The sequence below is a fragment of the Hydra viridissima genome, unplaced genomic scaffold (assembly GCF_058129835.1).
Source record: "Hydra viridissima isolate aposymbiotic clone 2 unplaced genomic scaffold, HvirCarnegie_v1 scaffold_2, whole genome shotgun sequence".
NCBI classification, from domain to species: domain Eukaryota; kingdom Metazoa; phylum Cnidaria; class Hydrozoa; order Anthoathecata; family Hydridae; genus Hydra; species Hydra viridissima.
In genome coordinates, this window is record NW_028324301.1 from 12,815,383 (window position 1) to 12,835,317 (window position 19,935).

Consider the following 19,935-nt stretch of genomic DNA (forward strand, 5'->3'; position numbering starts at 1 on the left):
TCTAAAAAAATGTCAAATTAGGTAGTATAAAAATACAAATTTCTTGACAACCAGAAGTGCTACAAAGTTGGCTAAACCCATTTTAAAACGAAATTAATATTTTGAATGCAATAAAATTAAAATTAACATTTTAGCTTAATTATATTACGAGATCATAAAATGGACTGAAAAGTGCCAAAAAAAAGATTTAAATTCGTTGGAGTCATCTTTTTAGTACAACAACTAGAGATGGTGCATTTTAAGTAAAATACAGCTAAGGCCTTAAGTACATGCAGGATTTGCTGACAAGCAGTGGTTCCAACTTCTTTAAATATAATTCTGTGAACATATTTTTGTTTACTATTAAGCTTTTTAGTTTTGTGTAATTAATACCCAGGCCTTGTTATTTTAACTTAAGTAACAATATTCAAAGGAAAAGTACGAATTTATTAACGAGTATTAGGTTTAGCTCAACAAAGAGAATAAATCTCTTTAAACAGTGTCAGAAAATATTAGTGAAAAATGAAGCGAATAATATACTTAAGCGAGCATTTTTTAAGAAAAATAAGTTTTCGCTCTATTTATACAGAGAAAAATATGAATTTAAAACAATGGAATAAACTTTATTTAGAAAAACATAGCAACATTTTACTTTTTTTTATCATGAAGTTTTCAGGACAAGTGTTATTCCAATCAGGGCCGGTGCTGCACTAGGCCACTTAGGGAGTGGTTTAGGGTACTGCCGTGGCATTTTAGTTTTTCCCGTGTACCCAATTTTTATACTTATATTTAGTTAAATATTTTCATTTAAACATTTCATTTAAACGGTTCTCTCATATCTGTACTGCCCGGGCGCCCCACTATGGCAGCAGCACTTACACTCTGCCTACCCTTAAAAAAAGTTTAGCTAGAGGCAAGCTGCGCTACATTCCACCTAATAAATTTTACTCAAACCATTCAGTTCTTTTTTGAAATCAATGGTTTTCGACTAGATGTTTTTCAAATAGGTATTCGTCTTGTAAACGCCTTTTCACAGATGAATCAGATATTTTTACTTCAGAATATTTGCTATATTCAGAAGTAACCTAAGATGTAAGGCGAGGATTACCTTAGACATTAAACATAGCTGACGACAATCCCATTCAGTAGTTTTTCTTGGTCGACCGGACCTGGGATGTTTCTAAAGTTGTTTGGATGCTCTAAATTGAAGAGCAGTTTTCGCTTTTCCACAATTATCAACTGCATCTACAAATGAATTACCAACATCTCCATTACACTCCTTGTGCTTTCCGATTTTTTGATTGTTTGCTGCAGAAAATGTCCGTTAAATGATTACAAAATCATAATACACTGACGCTATTAAATTTTTGATATATCAGAAACATTACGGAATGTGACTGGAGAGGAGCCCAGGAGTGTCTTCCTGAGTTTCCTCTCCAGATACATTCCGTAATATTTCTGATATATAAAAAATTTAAAGAGCAACCGAGAAAGAAAAAAAATTGAGATTGTAAGGCAATTAGTTTTCTGCTGCGAAAACTAGAAATAAAGTCTTTAATTGAAAACTTGTTAATATTGTTCCCCACAAGTTTCCCCACAAGAATAGTTTCAAACTGAGATTACTTTTATTGCCAGGATAAATGGCTCAAAAAAGAAATTCAAGTGTAGTAAAAGTGTACGTAAATTATCAGTGAGTTAATGTGAGAAATTGTGAGAAATTCAAGTAAGTGTACGTAAATTATCAGTGAGTTAATTAGGCAAAGTATTAAGTTGAGTTTATCTTTTTTTTTTTTTTTTTTTTTTCAAAAAAGAAAAAAAAGAAAAAACAAAAACGAAGCAAATATTTTTCTAAAGTTTCTTCCATTCTTTTAAATTCATACTTTTATGTGAGAGAGCCGACGCCTCGTTCTTTATCTCAATAGCAAGAGCGGAAACTAGTTTTTCTTTAAAATGCTCGCTTAAGTAGACTATTGCTTTCATGTTATTCGCTTAATTTTTCACTAGTATTTTCTGACTTATTGTTAAAAGAGATTTCTTCCATCTCAGCCAATTTATGGAGATTATCAAGCGTGTTCCATTCCATTTTATCATAAAAATCCTTTCTACACGTGGCAATAAACTGTTTAAACTGGTGTATTCTCATTTCAAGGATGTTTGTCAGCGCACTCAAGTTGGTTTCACATTTCCTTGAAATAAAATAACGAATATTTGTTTGACAAATATTTGTTGAATCTTGAGTGTTTGTTGAATCATCGCAAAAAAAGCATCGAAATGAAAAGTCAGTGGAGGATTTGAAGAGCAAATTGACAGACACAATTACACCTAAAACGATAACATGTTCTTAATCACAATGAGAAGAATCAAAGTAAAAGACATTAAAAACAAAAAATATTTGTCTTCTCATTCTCCAACATTAAAAAGGAGGGAGAGACATTTAGTGGGATAATTAGTAAAAATGCAAGATTATCTTGCACATAAAAAAAAATTCTTCTAATCGCAAAAATTTGATTTATGCTAACGATTTTCAAACCTGTGTCTTTTAATAAACTCCCCACATTGGTAAGATTATGTATATCTTCTGAGAAACTGTCTGCTACAATTACATCGAAAACTAAAAAATTAAATATTAACTCCGTGATGCTAAATTTTTAATAATTATCAACTAATTAAAAAGGTTGAATCTGGTTTTATTTAATATTTCATTAAGACTTTTTTTGTATGATATTATTGAAGTTAACTATAGTAGGAAACTTTTAATGAACCAGTTAAATCTTTTAAACGTTTTGTGAATTCTCAGAAAAGCTGATTTTTTGAGAAATCAGCTATTTTGAGAATTTGCAAATTTTTTGGTGTCGAAAATTTCAATCTTTACTTCTATGCAAATAAAAAACTTTATTTAAAAGTTTCAAATTTTATTATATATATCAATAATCAAATTTTATTTAAATTGTTTCCAATGAATTTCCTTTCTCAAAATATTTTGTTATTCTTAATCCATCTTGGGATTTCAGTTTGTAAAATTTAATTTTAAACGTGTGACAGTGCTTATGTAATAGATATCTTATCTTATACTTATCTAGTACCTAAAAAAACATCAGCTATGAATTCAGCTGTCCTTATCACATTCTATAATAAGTGGGGCTCGAGTAAAGAACCTATTTCCAGGATAATGCTGATTAATCTTCATCTAAATGACTGAGTTTAGCATTCTAAAAACATATCTAAATGGATTAAATTAGCTTCGATTTTTATTTGCTGCTTTCAAGTGTCCATCTCAGCTCATAGTGAGTACCCCTACACATTAGTTAGATTCTTCCTAGACTTTCTACCTGAGAAAAAAATTTAGAAAATTTAATATATTTTTTTTGGTAATAGTATGATTTCTATCAATTTTTATACTAAAATTTTAAGAATATTCAGAAACCTAAGATCTGCTGCCAGGGAATATTTGACACTGGACAATGTCAGTAGTTAAAGAACTGTAGCTAAATTTGAATTTGTAAAAAATTATTAACAAATCCAAGGTTTGGATATTCCAGAGTATTCATCAATATTCCTCTCTATTAGTTTAAGTGATTTCAATGATCCACTTCCAAATCAATGTCAATTCTAGCCAGTATATCCAAAAAATCTTGCATCTTGTGAAAAAGAGAGACTTTGTAGGATTCTTAGTAAAAACATCACCCTTTAAGCACTCAATATAACTTTTTGAACTGACCTTTAAGATAGAAGCTTAATGGTGGCTTCATAATAATCCCCTAAAAGTTTAGATTTCCTAACTGAATTTTGTTCACAGATTGAACATCATTTTTTGAAAGAATTGAAAGGATTGCCTTGTTAAAGAGATATCTAATTTTTTTAACAGTTTTTTTTTTAATTTTGAATATTGTGTGTTAAGCATTAGGATTCCTCCTAAGAATCTAAAAGTTTACTGTTTTAAAATTTAATGCATTAATTTTACTTTAAAAACCATGCACAATTTAAAGAATACTATTTTTTGATTGTTTACCTGTGATTAAGGAGAGAATTTTTTTGGTTTTAATTGAAATTGCCCAGTAAGTTACTTGCATCAAAGAAGTTGCAATTTTACTGAAAGATATTTCAGTATAATATCAACTACTTACTCCTTAGTAGTCGTAGAAAGAGTTATGATATGGTTGAGGTTGTGTGGTTCCTCTTTCAAGTTTTGCAATAATGGGGTTTTTCTTTGCTCAGTATTGTAGTACATCTGTAGTATTTTTTTTTTTTTCATTCCACTTCTATTTAGGTCACATAAAATAATAACCTTCATCAAAATTTCTGAGGTATCTTCCAATGAAACCTAAACCCTTTATTTACATGTGCTTAGTTTTTATGATAAACAACTAAAGAGTTGCAAATTAGTTGTGCTGTAACTGTAGGTATAAATTGTAACTCAAGTAAATAATAAAAATCAGCATTTGATTTTTCAGTTTTTAACGAATAGATTAAAAATTTCTGTAAAGTTATTTAAAATAAATCTAATTTAAACTAATTAGTATATTTAGACATACAAAGGTAAAGGATTTTAGAAATAAATTGTTATACCTCACAAACCTTATGTTTTTTTTTTGTTTCAACCCTTCAAGACATTGTGCAGAGTTGTTATTTGATTAAAACCAATTTAATTCAATTAAAACAAATTTTAACTAATAATTTTATATTTATAAACATTTCACACCAAAAACCTGGCTGTTTTAAATGCTTAAAGAGTTTCAATAAACTTCAGAAAATTTGATTTATCTTAAAATATTGATATATAATTTGTATCAAAAAACCAATCCCAATGCTTAATAAATATAAGCTTTTCAGCTTTAATGTTAAAATGATTAAAAACAGTTAAAATGCTTTTAAAAATATTTTTGTATGTTCTTGTCAATTGAGAAATAATAAGCTATCCTAAAAAATATAAACCAAAAGAGATTTAAAGCAGATTTTCGTCTGAGATAAAATAGCATGTTTTTTTTCTTTTCCAAAAATGCATATTAATGCAATTAGAATACTGAAAACTGATTGTAGACTTATAAAACTTTATAATCATTTTTTAAATCTTTTAAGGCATTGACTAATCTAGGTGAGAAATCAGCATCACATTACAAAAAAGCATTTTAAAATTCAAAAATAATTAAAACTAAAGCAAAATTTACCTTTTTTTGAATTTTCTAGCACCTTGTCATTCACATGAATACTTGATGGACTTAAGTCATACCAGCGTTCCATCACTTGAATCATTTGTTCATCTTTTTCAAGGATTTGGATGCTAATCTAGGTATAGATAGGTTTATTATAAAGAAATGTTTTTTATAAACTTGACTACAAAATACCAGACATACTAAAAAAAGCTGGAGATTTACACCATATTAATATTTTGGAAAGTTGAATGCATATTTTTGTTTTAACAATTTAAGTTTCTTCTTTCCTAAAACTAAAAACATAAAAAATTACCTGAGGAAATAGCATATACAAGAACCCAATTACACAAGCAGATCGAACACCAATAAATAACATGCTAAATGTGGCTAAGATAAACTTAATAATAAAATTCTGATTTATGAAACTTGACTAATTCTAAAAATGATTTATGCTTTTAGAGGGAAACTTAGAAAAAATGAAAAAAAAAAAAAAGAAAGAAAAAGGAACACCTACTGATTTCGCTAAATACTATTTCTTGATTGAATAATATTGAAGCAAGTATTTCTTTTGAGTGTCTGGAACAAAGATAGCGATGGTCTATAATCCTCTTTTTTATCTTTTTATTTTTATTTTTACCTGTGGAATGAACATAATATTTAAAATTCTTCTTAGGATGACCCAAAAGATGATCAGAAAAAATTAATTTCAACAATTAGTTAAAACAATGATTAAAATGCTGAAATTTTTAAGATAATTGAGTTAAATTGAATACTTTTCAAAGATTTTTATTTTATTTTACATGCACTACATTTTTTTTTTACACAACTTTTGTTTAAAGTTATATAAGCAAGTTTAAATGAACAAAAAAAAAATCAAGGTTTTTTTTTCATCCACTAGTTTGACCTGAAATTAGTTAAATTACTATTTGCCAAAGTGGAAATGTAGATAAGTAATAAAAAGTTAGATAAGGTTTACTTACTAGACATAAGCCTTGCTTTACAATGGATTTCCAATGATTGATTTATAAAAATCAGCTGTCTATAGTAGGTTCCTTCATTTGATTTAAAATCCTCAACAATAAAATTACCATAAAAACTTGAATTTACTTTACAACAAATATCTCTAACCCCTAAACAGTCACCAGATGTAAGAAATGGAACCTAAATACAGACAAAAAATGAAATGAAACCTTAAAACAGACAAAATAAAAAAAAAAATAGAAAAAAGAAATGGAACCTAAACAGATATAAAAAAGTTAGAGAAAAAGAGAACATAGACAGGATGCACTTAAATAACAACAAAGTGCAAAAAATAAATGATACTTGTTGTGACGAATCAATTCCCTTTTGGCATAACTCCATAATCTTCTGAGATAACTCTGATTTAATCTCTTCTAAATTTGCATAAATCTGTCCCCGGTGAAGATAAACTATTGCAAGCCTATCAAATCCAACCATTTTAGCCAGTTCTCTCATTCCCTCATTAGTACTAAACATAGCTTCACTTTCCTGGCCTTTTTAAAAAAATCAAAATAGTTATAATTTGGTTAAACAGAGTATTAACCAGAAAAGAAAACTAAAAAAACAGCTTCAACATTCTTTGACCATCATTACACTTGAAAGTTTTTTTTGAAAATGAAACTATTCAGTTCAAGATAATTTAAACTAGGTAAAGTATCTAATCCTTTACTGCAATTATGCAAACAAATAATATCTCATCTAATTTGTAGACCTTTTATATAGGCAAACTATTAGTTATTTACAAGCCCAAGACCCTAATTTAAATGACAACCATAATCAACGACCTTATTATACCAGTTACTACATATATTCTTTTCTGAAAGTCTATCAGAATAATGAAGGCAATATTAACTGTAAAGTCTCAAATAATGTTCATTACAAGACATTTTAAAGTTTGTTTCAAACTTAACACAGAGGTTTATGCAAATATAATAAAAGAAATTTATGCAAATAGTTCCTCTGTGTATCAAAAACAAATTTCATACTACTTAAACTTTATAAATTCATGCTCTGCCAAAAAAATGTTCAAAATCAAGTTTTACCTATCATTGCCCTATTTTAGAAATTTTTAGCATTCAATAATTTAAATCTACAAGTTTAAATCTTACTTAGCAGAAAGGGACAATATTTAATAATACATAAAACCTTTTAATATTAATCTTCCTTAAATTTCTTGTTTAAACCCTACAAACTATTCTAACTTTGATGAAAGAAAAATTGATTTTGTATGGTTTTAAAGTAATCAAAATTTTTAACATTTTGCTTTATAAATAATAGTAAAAAATAGAACAAATATTATTATGCAAATTTAGTTTTGTAAAAAAAAACAAAACAGCCAACCTTGTGGCACAATAAAGACAGCATATTTTCCATGTCGTTTTGATGTAAAATCTGATTTCTTTGTATCAACCAATGTTACAGTGTATCGTGGAAGACTAGAGTTAACAGCAGATGTTAGATATACTTCAACAGAAACTGGATGATCTAATGTTGATTTTTCTGAAATTTTAAAATTATCTTTAAAAATACCAAGCCTTTCATTGCTTTAACTATATTTCACTTAATCTGAATTTAATACTTAAACAGAATAGTTAAAGTTTTGGATAAATATGAAATAATTTGGGTAACACAGTTGATATTTTTGGGGATAGTGCCCTTTCAGCAAACCCGAAAAAATCACCTATATGGGGTGATAGTGGACACATGTAGGTGTCCAGAAATGGGAGTTTTGAAATCCATCTATTACGTCCGAGAAAAAAAAAATCAACTTTAAGTTGAAAATTTCCCAATTTTGTTACTGTTTCGATTATTTACTAAACAAGCCATAAAATTGAATTGGGTCATTGGAACTTCATGAAATTGTATGGTGTTGTACCTATATAGTATGGCTATTAATGTATAAAATTTCATGCAGATATTTTGCTTGGTTATAAAGTTATAGGCCAAAACGTTTTGCAAAATCATACATTTTGACAGTGTTGGTAGCAAAAGTTTTTAGTTTTGGTAAAAAAATTTTGTCTGATTGCCCTGAATTTTTGTATGTATACTCTATAGACAATAAGCAACAACTTTTGTTGTTAGAGTTTTGGAATTAGACCATTTGCTAAAAAACTGTGGCCACAAAATCATTTTGAGCCCCAAAATTTCCTTATAGAATTGGCAAATCAATTTTCAATGAAAATGACCAACTGAGGGGTCCATTTTGCATTTTTTGCTACCCTGAGCACCAATCAATATAAAAAATTATAGAGCCTATTTAAAAATATCAAAAAATTGCAATTTTTAGGTCAGTTTTTAGATTTTCATAAAATAGGCCTTTTTCGTGTACATTTTCTATGCATTAGTATAGGTTCAAAATGGAAAAGCAACAAGTAACCATGGCTTTTTTTGCATGAAAAACTAAAAAATAAAATTAGATTGTAAAATATAATGGAATGCATGTACACATAACACAAATTGGGGGGTTTTGCACAAATTGGGGGGTTTTGGCCAGTTTCAAGTCACAAGCAACAATGGACTTCACTCTATCGACTTGAATGAGCAACCAAATTTGGCGTACATTCTCATAAGTCTCGGGAAGCTCTTCTGCAACTGCCACAACCATCTGGCGCTTCACACCCGTAACTTTTGCAAGCCTGTCAGTCAAGAGACAGTTTTGAGGTGGGGACTCTTTTGTGGCTCTGTCGATGACTTCCAAATAAAACTTCAGAAATCCCTTGCCACCATCAATTCTGATTTTTATAATTCGCTTAGTTGAAACATTTTGAGATGTGCTGATTTTGCCAATAAGGTCAGTGTTGTTTTTACAGTGGGCGACAGTGTGATCTGAACCAGTTTCACCTTTTACATCAGAAGCCTTTATATTTGAGTGGGTAAAAAAAATCACTCAGTTTTCAACCAGCAGTCAGAAAATGTTTGTTGAAATTCGGCTCAACAAGCTTTGTGCCTGAAGTCTAATTTACTACTCTTGCCAATTTCATCATTCCCACATTAGATAAACCTGTGTTGAGCTGAACATTGATCACGTCTTGTGTCTTCAAAGCAGGAGAAATGGTTTTTGGTATAGCTCCACTTGGCCCTGTAATTACAAATTGGCTTATGAAACATTTTTCTAATTACTAAATTATTGAGGAGAAAAGTGCTTCTTGAATAAAAATATTTGTTGTGTCAATGTAACATTACTTGAGGCATTCATTATCAAATGAAGCGCCTGGAGTCACAGGAAGAGGTGGTCCTCCAGATGCTTTTGATAGCCTTACAGTGCCTTTTGGTGAAGCTGTTTTGCTTGCAATCACCTTTGCAGCAATCTGTTCTGTAACTTTCTCATCTTGAGCAGCTAGCCCATTGAGGTTTTCACAAAATGTGGATTGGTTAAAATTGTGTGGAAAGCCTTTTCCGATGGGACTCAGACAATCGTTGCAGTGCACAGTGGGCCCTTTGTCATCAGCTCGAGAAACATATAGAGCATGTTTCTCATTCAGCTTTAGACGCCCAATCCTGCAGATGAGACAGTCACAATTTTCGCCACAAGTTTCCAATCTGACACAGATAGACTTGAAGTCATACAGTGATGGTAGAACAAATTCTTTGCCTTCATCATGCTTCTTCATGATTGTCCAGCATGTATCAGATATTCATTGAGGCACTCTTGCATCACCCAAGTCAAAGTTGGTGCCATAGATTTTTGACAAACGCTCCGCTTGGAATGAAGTTATTTGTCTGGTGCACTTTTTAAGGCAAATTAGACAGACAATTTTTCTGTTCTCCTTGTGACCTCTTGCATGATTTGGCATTGTGAGAAATTGCTTTGTCTTCTGTAAATGCAATAGTATTAAAATAGTTTTATTACTCTTGAAACTTAAACTCTTAGTTGTTCAAATGGAAAGAATTAAAGAAAAACAGGCAAAAGTTTGTAGACTTATAAGCCAAAATATAATTGATGTTATTGACAATATATGAAATTGAAACGAATCGAAATTTTACCTGTATGCAGAAATATGGACTGTCACAAAAGTGAGAGTGAACCTTTTATTTGGAGATTGGTCTAAAATTTAAGCAATGCTTTGTCAAAAAATTTAAAATAATTTAATTTCAGAGCTTTAAAATATATTTATTAGGATTAAAATAGTTTTGATATAAAAGCAAACTATTTTCATATCTACTCTCACTTTAGTTCATTTACCCACTTGTCATCTTACAGTATTTTATATAGTATAGTTTGCATATGAGTATAGTGCACACTCAACTTTTTTAACAATAAATATGGAATACATCTATTAAATAAATATCATTTTTAAAGTGTTCACCTTTTTCTTTGATATCATTTTTTTGTAATAAAAGTGCGCACTATACTCAATAAAATACAATACTTTTTACCACTTCCTACTTTTTCCGCTGAAAAACATTTCCATCTTAAACATCATAGACCAAAAACTTTCCTCAGTAGTTAAAAATGTAAAAAAAGAATCTTACCTTGATAATTGTAGTTTTGTTGAAAAAAGAAATTAATTCCAAATGCAATAAAATGCAAGTTTTGAAAACAATAACAAGTGATTTTTTATGGATTAACCTGTAGAATCCGCTTAAACAAAAAAATTGGGAACGCAGTACATTTATTTTTTCGGTAAAAGTTGTCTCTGTCAAAAACTACCCGTCAGATTTCAACCAAAAATTACACAAATGTTCCTCAGTCTTCTGCTCACAATGGGTTCATTTTTAACTCGATAGCTCAATTTTTACGGCCTCTGTAATGCTTTTTCTGAATGAAATTCATATGGACATAATGAAAAGAGCGAATGACTTAAAAAATCTACTATTTTAAAATCTACTTTTGCTAAACCCCGCAAATTGTGTTGTGTGTACATGCATTTCATTATATTTTACATAGATAACTGCTTAGGGTCGCAAATACTTCAAAAATTTTTCCCAAAGTTGGTCATTTCACTCAAAAATTGAATAATCCATGTTATGAGGCGATTTTGTGGTTTTACATGATTTTGAGGCCACAGTTTATCAGCAATGGTCCTAATTCCAAAACAGTGTTAATAAAACTTGCTGCTTATAACCTGTAGAGTATGCACACAAAAATTCAGGGCAATCAGACAAAATTTTTTTAACAAAACTTAAAACTTTTGCTACCAACACTGTCAAAATGTATGATTTTGCAAAACGTTTTGGCCTATATCTTTATAACCAAGCAAAATATCTGCATGAAATTTTATACATTGATAGCCATACTATATAGGTACAACACCATACAATTTCATGAAGTTCCAATGACCCAATTCAATTATGGCTTCCAATGACCCAATTCAATTATGGCTTGTTTAGTAAATAATGGAAACAGTAACAAAATTGAGAAATTTTCAACTTAAAATTGATTTTCTTTTTCTCGGACGTAATAGATGGATTTCAAAACTCCCATTTCTGGACACCTACATGTGTCCACTATCACCCCATATAGGTGATTTTTTCGGGTTAGCTAGAAGGGCACTATCCCCAAAAATATCTGCTGTGGTAAAATCTTAGACTCCAAAAACTGTTGGTATAAATGACTTTTAAATAAGAAATTATAAAATGATATTTTCTAATTAAACAATTCTCAACAAAACCTATTGCACAAACATAAATGAAAATATAAAAATTATTCAAAAAAGGTACTGCATATATATATATATATATATATATATATATATATATATATATATATATATATATATATGAATTAAGTATATATAAGAAATTTTGCAAAAAACAAAATCGTTTTTTTTATAGAATTGTTTTTCAAAAAGTAGGAACATGCTACAACACATATGTAAGACATAAACTATGTCATTTATATTTTTAAACTTTCTCTAAAAGTTTTTATATGATTTATTTTTTAAATTAAAGAATGCTTAATGAATGCTTAAATAAATTTTTAGATGTTCAAACTGATAAGTATTACATCAATATGAAATAAAAATGATATTGAGTAAAATATTTTAAAAACCAATATATTAAATAGACAAATAAACTAAAAAACATAGATATAAACAAATTTTATTGATATTTAAAACTAAGTGACATAATTCTACAGTAAACTTTTGAAAAAGCTGCTCCTATAATCATCTAAAATTATTCAAACTTACTAAGAGTTATTTAAAAAACTTAAAACCTTTTTAAGCTTTTTGAATAACTCTGAGCAAATTTGAATAATTTTAGATGATTTCCTATCACAAATTTTCAACACATCAGAAATTATTCAAACTTTTTTAAAACTTGAATGTTTGAATGTCAACACACAAAGCAAACTAGTTTGCTGTATTTTTAAGATGTTATTGGCTTTCTTTATACAGGAAATGCAGTTTTTAAAACATTTTTTTTAATTATATAATCTTTAGAGTGTGTATAATTAATAATAAGGGTACCACAAGTCTTTACTAAAATTATTAAGTATTTGTTAAAAGTTTACATTAACAAGCAGTAAATAAAGAACATTAATATCAACAATGGCAACATAATACTATAGGCCTTTACCTAACTTATTCAGTGTAACTGCAAAATCTTGTAGACTTTTTATTGCATTTAACATTTCTGTATTAGTATGAAATCTTTCACAAGCCTCATGTACATGCATCTCCAAAAACTTCATTGGCACTAAAAGTAGAAAATACTCAACTACAGCTCATCTGTTAAATAAAAAGGCATGGATGCAATAAATGACAAATAATCTAGTAAATTACGCTTCATGTAAACTAAAAAAAAAAAGGATTCAAGTAAAATTGTTTTATTAAAATCAATTATTGAATATTATATTTTCTCAAAAAGCTATATTACAGCTCATGTCATCAACCTAACTGTAAATAGATTTTTGTAAGCTTTATCAGTTAATCAAAAAATATTTTTAAACACAAGCTTTTGCAACTTTTGTGATTTGCATGAAATTTAACTTATTTTTATTTATCTACTAATATACATACTTTTATGTAATCATATTAGCAAAAACAAAAAAGCAAAAAAAAAAAAAAAAACCTTTAAGGGATGTTAATTTAAAAAAAAAAATTTGTTTTCTTTTGTGTTATCTAAAAATTTCATTTATTTCAATTATCTTTTTAAAAAGTTTAAAAACATTACTTAAGCTTTAATTGCTTTCTGATTAACATGATTTTACATCTGATTTGTAAAAAGAGAACTTTCTTCCACAAGTTCTCTTTTTACAAATCAGATGTAAAATCATGTTAATCAGAAACAATACTAACAATATCTGTTTACAAATATTGTTAGTTTTGTTTATGTAACCACAAGTTCCATAAACAATACTAACAATATTTGTAAACAGATATTGTTAGTATTGTTTATGGAACTTGTGGTTACATATTCTAAACATTAAGGCACACTGTGAACCAGAGAATCCACTGTTTTTGTGTTGTGTCACTCAATCAAAACCTTTGTTTAGTACTATTGTATATTATTTACTAAAAATTTTTTTTAAACCTGGATTGCACCCTATGGGTTAAAAAACGCTTTTTTAAGTTTTTATATATATATTCATCATATAACAATAAACTCAACTCTTTTGTTCTAACACTTTGTTAAAGGTACAAGTATTTACAAACTTTATAAAATGATTTGAAAAAGTATGTTAAAATTACAACATGAACAAACATCAGTTGATAACACATTAATTTCCGTATTGAAATAAATAGACTTACTTTTTTTTGCCTTTATGATTGCACTTTATGAAAAAATTAATGAATTAAAAAAATTTTTAAAAAATGCAATTTCTCTGAAAATTATCTTTGAAGGTAGTTTTCTCTCCCTCACAAACCTCAGGATGTAATGTAAGAGAGCAGTCAACAATATAAAATGTAACATTTTGCTTTTCTAAAGAAAATCCTGAGAAAACCAATCTTGAGAAAAAGCAAAAACAAAACATTTTCTCCTTTTTTGCTAATATGAGTAAATTTAAACAAATTTTACAATTCTTTTCTGAGATCATTTTATTTGAAATTAGTTGTTTTGACCTGAGAATCTCTCTGGTTCACAATGAATAGTAATAATGTTCAAATTACTGCAAATATTGACTGTTAAAAAATAGCTAGGATACCACAAGCTCATTAAAATCAATTATAAGCTAAATCTTTTAACCATTTAGAAAAAAAGACTTAATTTAAATCTTTAACTGTTGACTTAAGTTAACTCAACAGTTAAAGAATTAAGTTTTTTAATTAAACTTATTAAATCAAAATTAAAAAGAGAATAATTATATATGGCTAACTTTATTATGTACTCTCATTAATTTGCTCATATACAGGGTGTTCGTAAAGTTGGTTTAAGTCTTTGATGAAATATAGTTAAATAAAGAAACAAGATAATCGGTTTATATGTATTTTAAAGTAGAATTATCAATAGTATATATAATTAGAGAAAATTTCCGAAATGAGCTCTTTTTGCTGTTATACAGAGTTTCAATTGATCAAGTACACTTCTGCATACTTTCTCACACATCAATTGCTGTAGCTCTGCACAGCTTGCTTGATTTGGCTGCGTAGCTCAACAAGTATAGAGGGTTTATCCCTGTATACTATATTCTTTAAGTAGCCACAGAGGAAGAAATCTGGTAGAGTTAGGCCAGGAGAACACGCAGGCCACTCGATAGGGCCTTGTCTACCAATCCAATGACCAGGGAACTTTTGATTGAGCCACTCTCTCACTACAATTGAATAGTGGGAAGGCACTCCATCCTGTTGAAAGTAGAGACAATGCTGTTTAACTTTAGGCCATACATTTGTCTTAAGCATTTATTACTATTTAAATGGATAAATTATTATAATGAGAAATTTTTAATCAAAGACTTAAACCAACTTTATGAACACCCTGGATATGGTACATTTAGGTAAACTAAACTTACATTTTTTTTTTGCTTTGGTAAGTACTAGTATAAAAATTGGTAGTTTAGCACCAAGCCCTTCTTCAATAGTATTTGAATTCATTTCTAACTTATGTGCTTTTATAAACCAATAATCCGAGAAATAATCCAAAACTTCATTTATGATATGAGGCTGAGCAAGACTAACACAGAGGTATCGGCCACCAACTTTAGTAACTCTGCTAATTTCATTGAACATCTTGTGAATATTCTGTATGGTCTGTGAACTTGTATCAGAAAATAATGCATCAAGTGCACCTTTATCAAACACAATATCAAATGACAAATCTGGAAATGTCATCTAGAGAGAAAAATTGAACTATATTAAAAGGCTTCTTTCTAGCAATAACTTTTCAGTTTTTTTCAAAAATCTGAACTTAACACATTTTATTATCAATTTTTCAGTTCTTTTCTTCCAGTTTATTTTTATTGCTAGCAGCCTTCATGACTAAACCTTTTTTTAAACTAAAACCTTTTTTTTGGTAACAAAATTTCACTTCATTTTTTCTTTATTATAACAAGAAATACAAGTCTATTTTTTATTCCCTATAAGCATAAAAAATCTATACATACAATTCAATGTCACAAGGAAAAAATGAGTTGATGGCAAATAAAATGTCATAAATATGAGATATTGAAAAACACATCCTAACAGCCAAATTTTACACAAATTTTATCTTTTTAATTTAGCATTAATGGGTCAAATCATTATATTTCAACCAATTTCAAGAGAACTTTGTGGGGCACCATCTCTGATTTTCTTGATTTTTACATATCATTATCTACACAATGTAAATAGGTTAAATGTGCAATTTCAGAGTTCCAAGTGCAACGGTTTAGAAATTATAGCCTTATGAACACTCTCAGGTAGCCCCCCTTGGTTCCTCAAATGGTAAAAACAGACAACTTTAAGGCCTTATAACTTTTTTCTAACTTTCAACAATTGGCTCATTTTTTCTAGAACTATTTTCTAGATATTTCTGTCTTAAAAATAATGATTTTTATTAGCTTGTATCATGTTAGAAAAAAACTACAGCCTCCTCAACTTTGAAAAAATTCTGAAAAATCCTAAAAAAAGGCAAAATGAAGTTAACCGTAGTATTTTTCTATTCTTCAACAAGTCCTTACATGTTAGTTTTCTGGGTAGCTACAAATGTCTGCAACAAATGAGCAAAATATAAGCAGCTTGTTACATTTTAGAAATCAGTTTTATCTAAAAATATATAGTCCACTTGACTAAAAAGTCCCATTTTCAGCCATTTGGGGATAGCTCATAAATTTTTCTAACACTTTGTATAATCTGATATTAACAGCAAATAAGGCCATTAGATCTAACTTTATAAAAATGTAAACATTACAAACTTGTCATGTTCACAACAAAAATGGCATCATTTTTTAATACCCCTATTTTTCAATTATCAGGGTTGAATAGCGTTATTGGAAACCAGTACCCCTCCAACCTGCCTCCTGGCCCATATGAGAGATATGACCTATCATAAGTCATTTCTTAAAAAAAAAAAAAGATACGGTGGGTTACTTTCTCCCTGATCTGGACTTTATACTGGATAGGAGCACAACTAAAGGGGTAATAACTATATAGAGCCTGCATTATTGTTCAAAGGTGATACTCAAAAAAGTTTAGTTAATCATAAAATTGCAATTTAATCTTTATTATGTTGATTTTTTTTTATAGTTGATTGAATTACTAATAATTCAAGGCAAAAGTAGGACAGTGGGTTCATACATTACTGGCAATAAGAAGTAGAACAAGACTAATCAAGCCATTTTAATATTGATTTGATGTTTTGTTTAAATAAATAAATTTTTTTTTACAAAGTATGAGTTTCAATTTTATTAGTTAATTTTAACTATTTACCTAAAAATCCAATGATTCTATATACTATACAATTCATTCAAAGATCGTTAAAGGAATCCTGACAACTGTCACTCTGGAGCATAATCAACTGAACTCTGATTTAATTCCTGGGAAAAAGATATGTTTTGGTTGTGTAAGAAAAATCAAGAGTGTTGAAGAAGCTGACAAGAGACATGACCCAGATTATATACTACTGCATAACTCTGTCATCCCAATTGATACTATAAATCTTTGTCTCAATAAAGTTGGTTTGTCTCCTGTTAAAAGATCATCCAGCATGAGTATGCTTGAAATAGACAATAAAATAAAAAAGAAAGTTAAGTTGCTAAATGAATCTTTGAACGCATCTGAATGAGATGAGCTACAAATTAGTATGCTCAAAAGTACCTTCTTAGATTTTATATGTGTATAGTATATAGAATCATTGGATTTTTAGGTAAATAGTTAAAATTAACTAATAAAATTGAAACTCATACTTTGTAAAAAAAAATTTATTTATTTAAACAAAACATCAAATCAATATTAAAATGGCTTGATTAGTCTTGTTCTACTTCTTATTGCCAGTAATGTATGAACCCACTGTCCTACTTTTGCCTTGAATTATTAGTAATTCAATCAACTATAAAAAAAAATCAACATAATAAAGATTAAATTGCAATTTTATGATTAACTAAACTTTTTTGAGTATCACCTTTGAACAATAATGCAGGCTCTATATAGTTATTACCCCTTTAGTTGTGCTCCTATCCAGTATAAAGTCCAGATCAGGGAGAAAGTAACCCACCGTATCTTTTTTTTTTTTTAAGAAATGACTTATGATAGGTCATATCTCTCATATGGGCCAGGAGGCAGGTTGGAGGGGTACTGGTTTCCAATAACGCTATTCAACCCTGATAATTGAAAAATAGGGGTATTAAAAAATGATGCCATTTTTGTTGTGAACATGACAAGTTTGTAATGTTTACATTTTTATAAAGTTAGATCTAATGGCCTTATTTGCTGTTAATATCAGATTATACAAAGTGTTAGAAAAATTTATGAGCTATCCCCAAATGGCTGAAAATGGGACTTTTTAGTCAAGTGGACTATATATTTTTAGATAAAACTGATTTCTAAAATGTAACAAGCTGCTTATATTTTGCTCATTTGTTGCAGACATTTGTAGCTACCCAGAAAACTAACATGTAAGGACTTGTTGAAGAATAGAAAAATACTACGGTTAACTTCATTTTGCCTTTTTTTAGGATTTTTCAGAATTTTTTCAAAGTTGAGGAGGCTGTAGTTTTTTTCTAACATGATACAAGCTAATAAAAATCATTATTTTTAAGACAGAAATATCTAGAAAATAGTTCTAGAAAAAATGAGCCAATTGTTGAAAGTTAGAAAAAAGTTATAAGGCCTTAAAGTTGTCTGTTTTTACCATTTGAGGAACCAAGGGGGGCTACCTGAGAGTGTTCATAAGGCTATAATTTCTAAACCGTTGCACTTGGAACTCTGAAATTGCACATTTAACCTATTTACATTGTGTAGATAATGATATGTAAAAATCAAGAAAATCAGAGATGGTGCCCCACAAAGTTCTCTTGAAATTGGTTGAAATATAATGATTTGACCCTAATCCTTTTTGAGTATTTTATCAAAATGCTAGATCCTTACCTCATACCAATCCCCAATTTTATCAAAAACTAAAACTTCTGACAACCCTATTTTCATTCTATGCACACTAAAAATCAGCTCAGAAGAGGAAATAACAAAGACAAAAATTGAAAGAGTTATTGCTAGTTTGAAAACCATACTTTGATTTTAAAAATTCAATTTATTTTAAAAACCTTATTTATTTTAGAGTTAATAATGTAATTACTTGTGTTAGTAACCTACAAATCAAAATAAAATAAGTAGAAGCAAATACTTTTCTGCAAATAGTTCTGCAAATGGTAAACGTAGCCATTTAACCACATATTGTAAAAATACTGGCCTTGCATCAATTGAATGAGGCTAGCCTATCTGCAGGGCTAAATGGGCTAAGCTTTAACACTTTAACCTAAATTTAGGGCACCTTAAGGAAATATTCTTGAATCTTTTTCATTGATTTTACATACATACACTTGTGGAAAATGCAGAAGAAAATAGAAAAAATGTTTCATTAATAATATTTATTGGGTTTAAGTTAATAACATTTAAAAGTATAAAATAACTGTAAAACTTCACTTATGACCCCTCTGCCCCATGTATTTTTCCATGAAGAGGGATTCATCATTGTTAGAAGCTAATGAGTACTTAATACCTTTGGTAAAAATTATATATATATATATATATATATATATATATATATATATATATATATATATATATATATATATATATATATATATAAATTAAAAGCTGCAACTTTCTTACATTCATAACATCCATCACTAAGTATCTCATTTTACTTCTTTTCTTTTCATTTCTTAAAATCATTTGCTTAATTACAAGATCAGAGATGTCGATGTTGATAATATTTTCATATCCAACATCGTACATATTCTCACTAAGCTGAGAGTTTCCACAGCCCACCATTAATATATTATAAGGAATTTTACAGTATTGATGAATAGCTTTGCATAGATCTGCATACTCCCCATACCATTCAAATGAAGCTCTGCGCTTAGTAAAGAAGTTGTCCCAGTAAGCTTTTGAAGCAAATTCTTCTCGCGATTTTGGGAGTTGTATTGACATTTTTAAAGAAAATATGATCTCGCATAGGACTTTAAGAAGCAGGTTTTTCTGCTTTACCTTTATTGGGTACTAAGACGTGGTATTAGCCACACTTCTCTTGTATGTTCAGTATTCTTAGATATTAGCCACACTTCTCTTCTATGTTCAGTATTCTTAGATATTATGCATTTTTTTTAAGTTCAGGTACGGCAAATTATTTTTTGAACTTGAGGTTAGCATAGTATTATATTCGGACCCGTTAGTAAATACATTTGCTTCTTATCCACCGTTCCTACCTCGTT

At 28.9% G+C, this 19,935-nt stretch overlaps 1 protein-coding gene across 2 annotated transcripts; it reads right to left on the reverse strand.

The window, feature by feature from the left end:
• Positions 1-1,744: 1,744 nt before the first annotated feature.
• Positions 1,745-19,935, reverse strand: LOC145189449 (eEF1A lysine and N-terminal methyltransferase-like). Of its 2 annotated transcripts, XM_090079406.1 has the most exons (11): positions 19,334-19,935; positions 15,043-15,361; positions 12,669-12,788; positions 7,491-7,649; positions 6,453-6,643; positions 6,110-6,290; positions 5,644-5,766; positions 5,443-5,516; positions 5,145-5,262; positions 2,510-2,590; positions 1,745-2,301 (listed from the first exon to the last, which is right to left on the reverse strand). In XM_090079406.1, exons 1-11 carry the CDS (start codon positions 19,652-19,654, stop codon positions 1,961-1,963), a joined length of 2,028 nt encoding a protein of 675 aa, XP_089935532.1. In that variant the 5' UTR covers positions 19,655-19,935; the 3' UTR covers positions 1,745-1,960. The 2 variants fall into 2 exon arrangements, with proteins under 2 accessions (XP_089935532.1, XP_089935533.1); XM_090079407.1 differs by lacking the exons at positions 15,043-15,361; positions 19,334-19,935 and adding an exon at positions 13,266-13,358.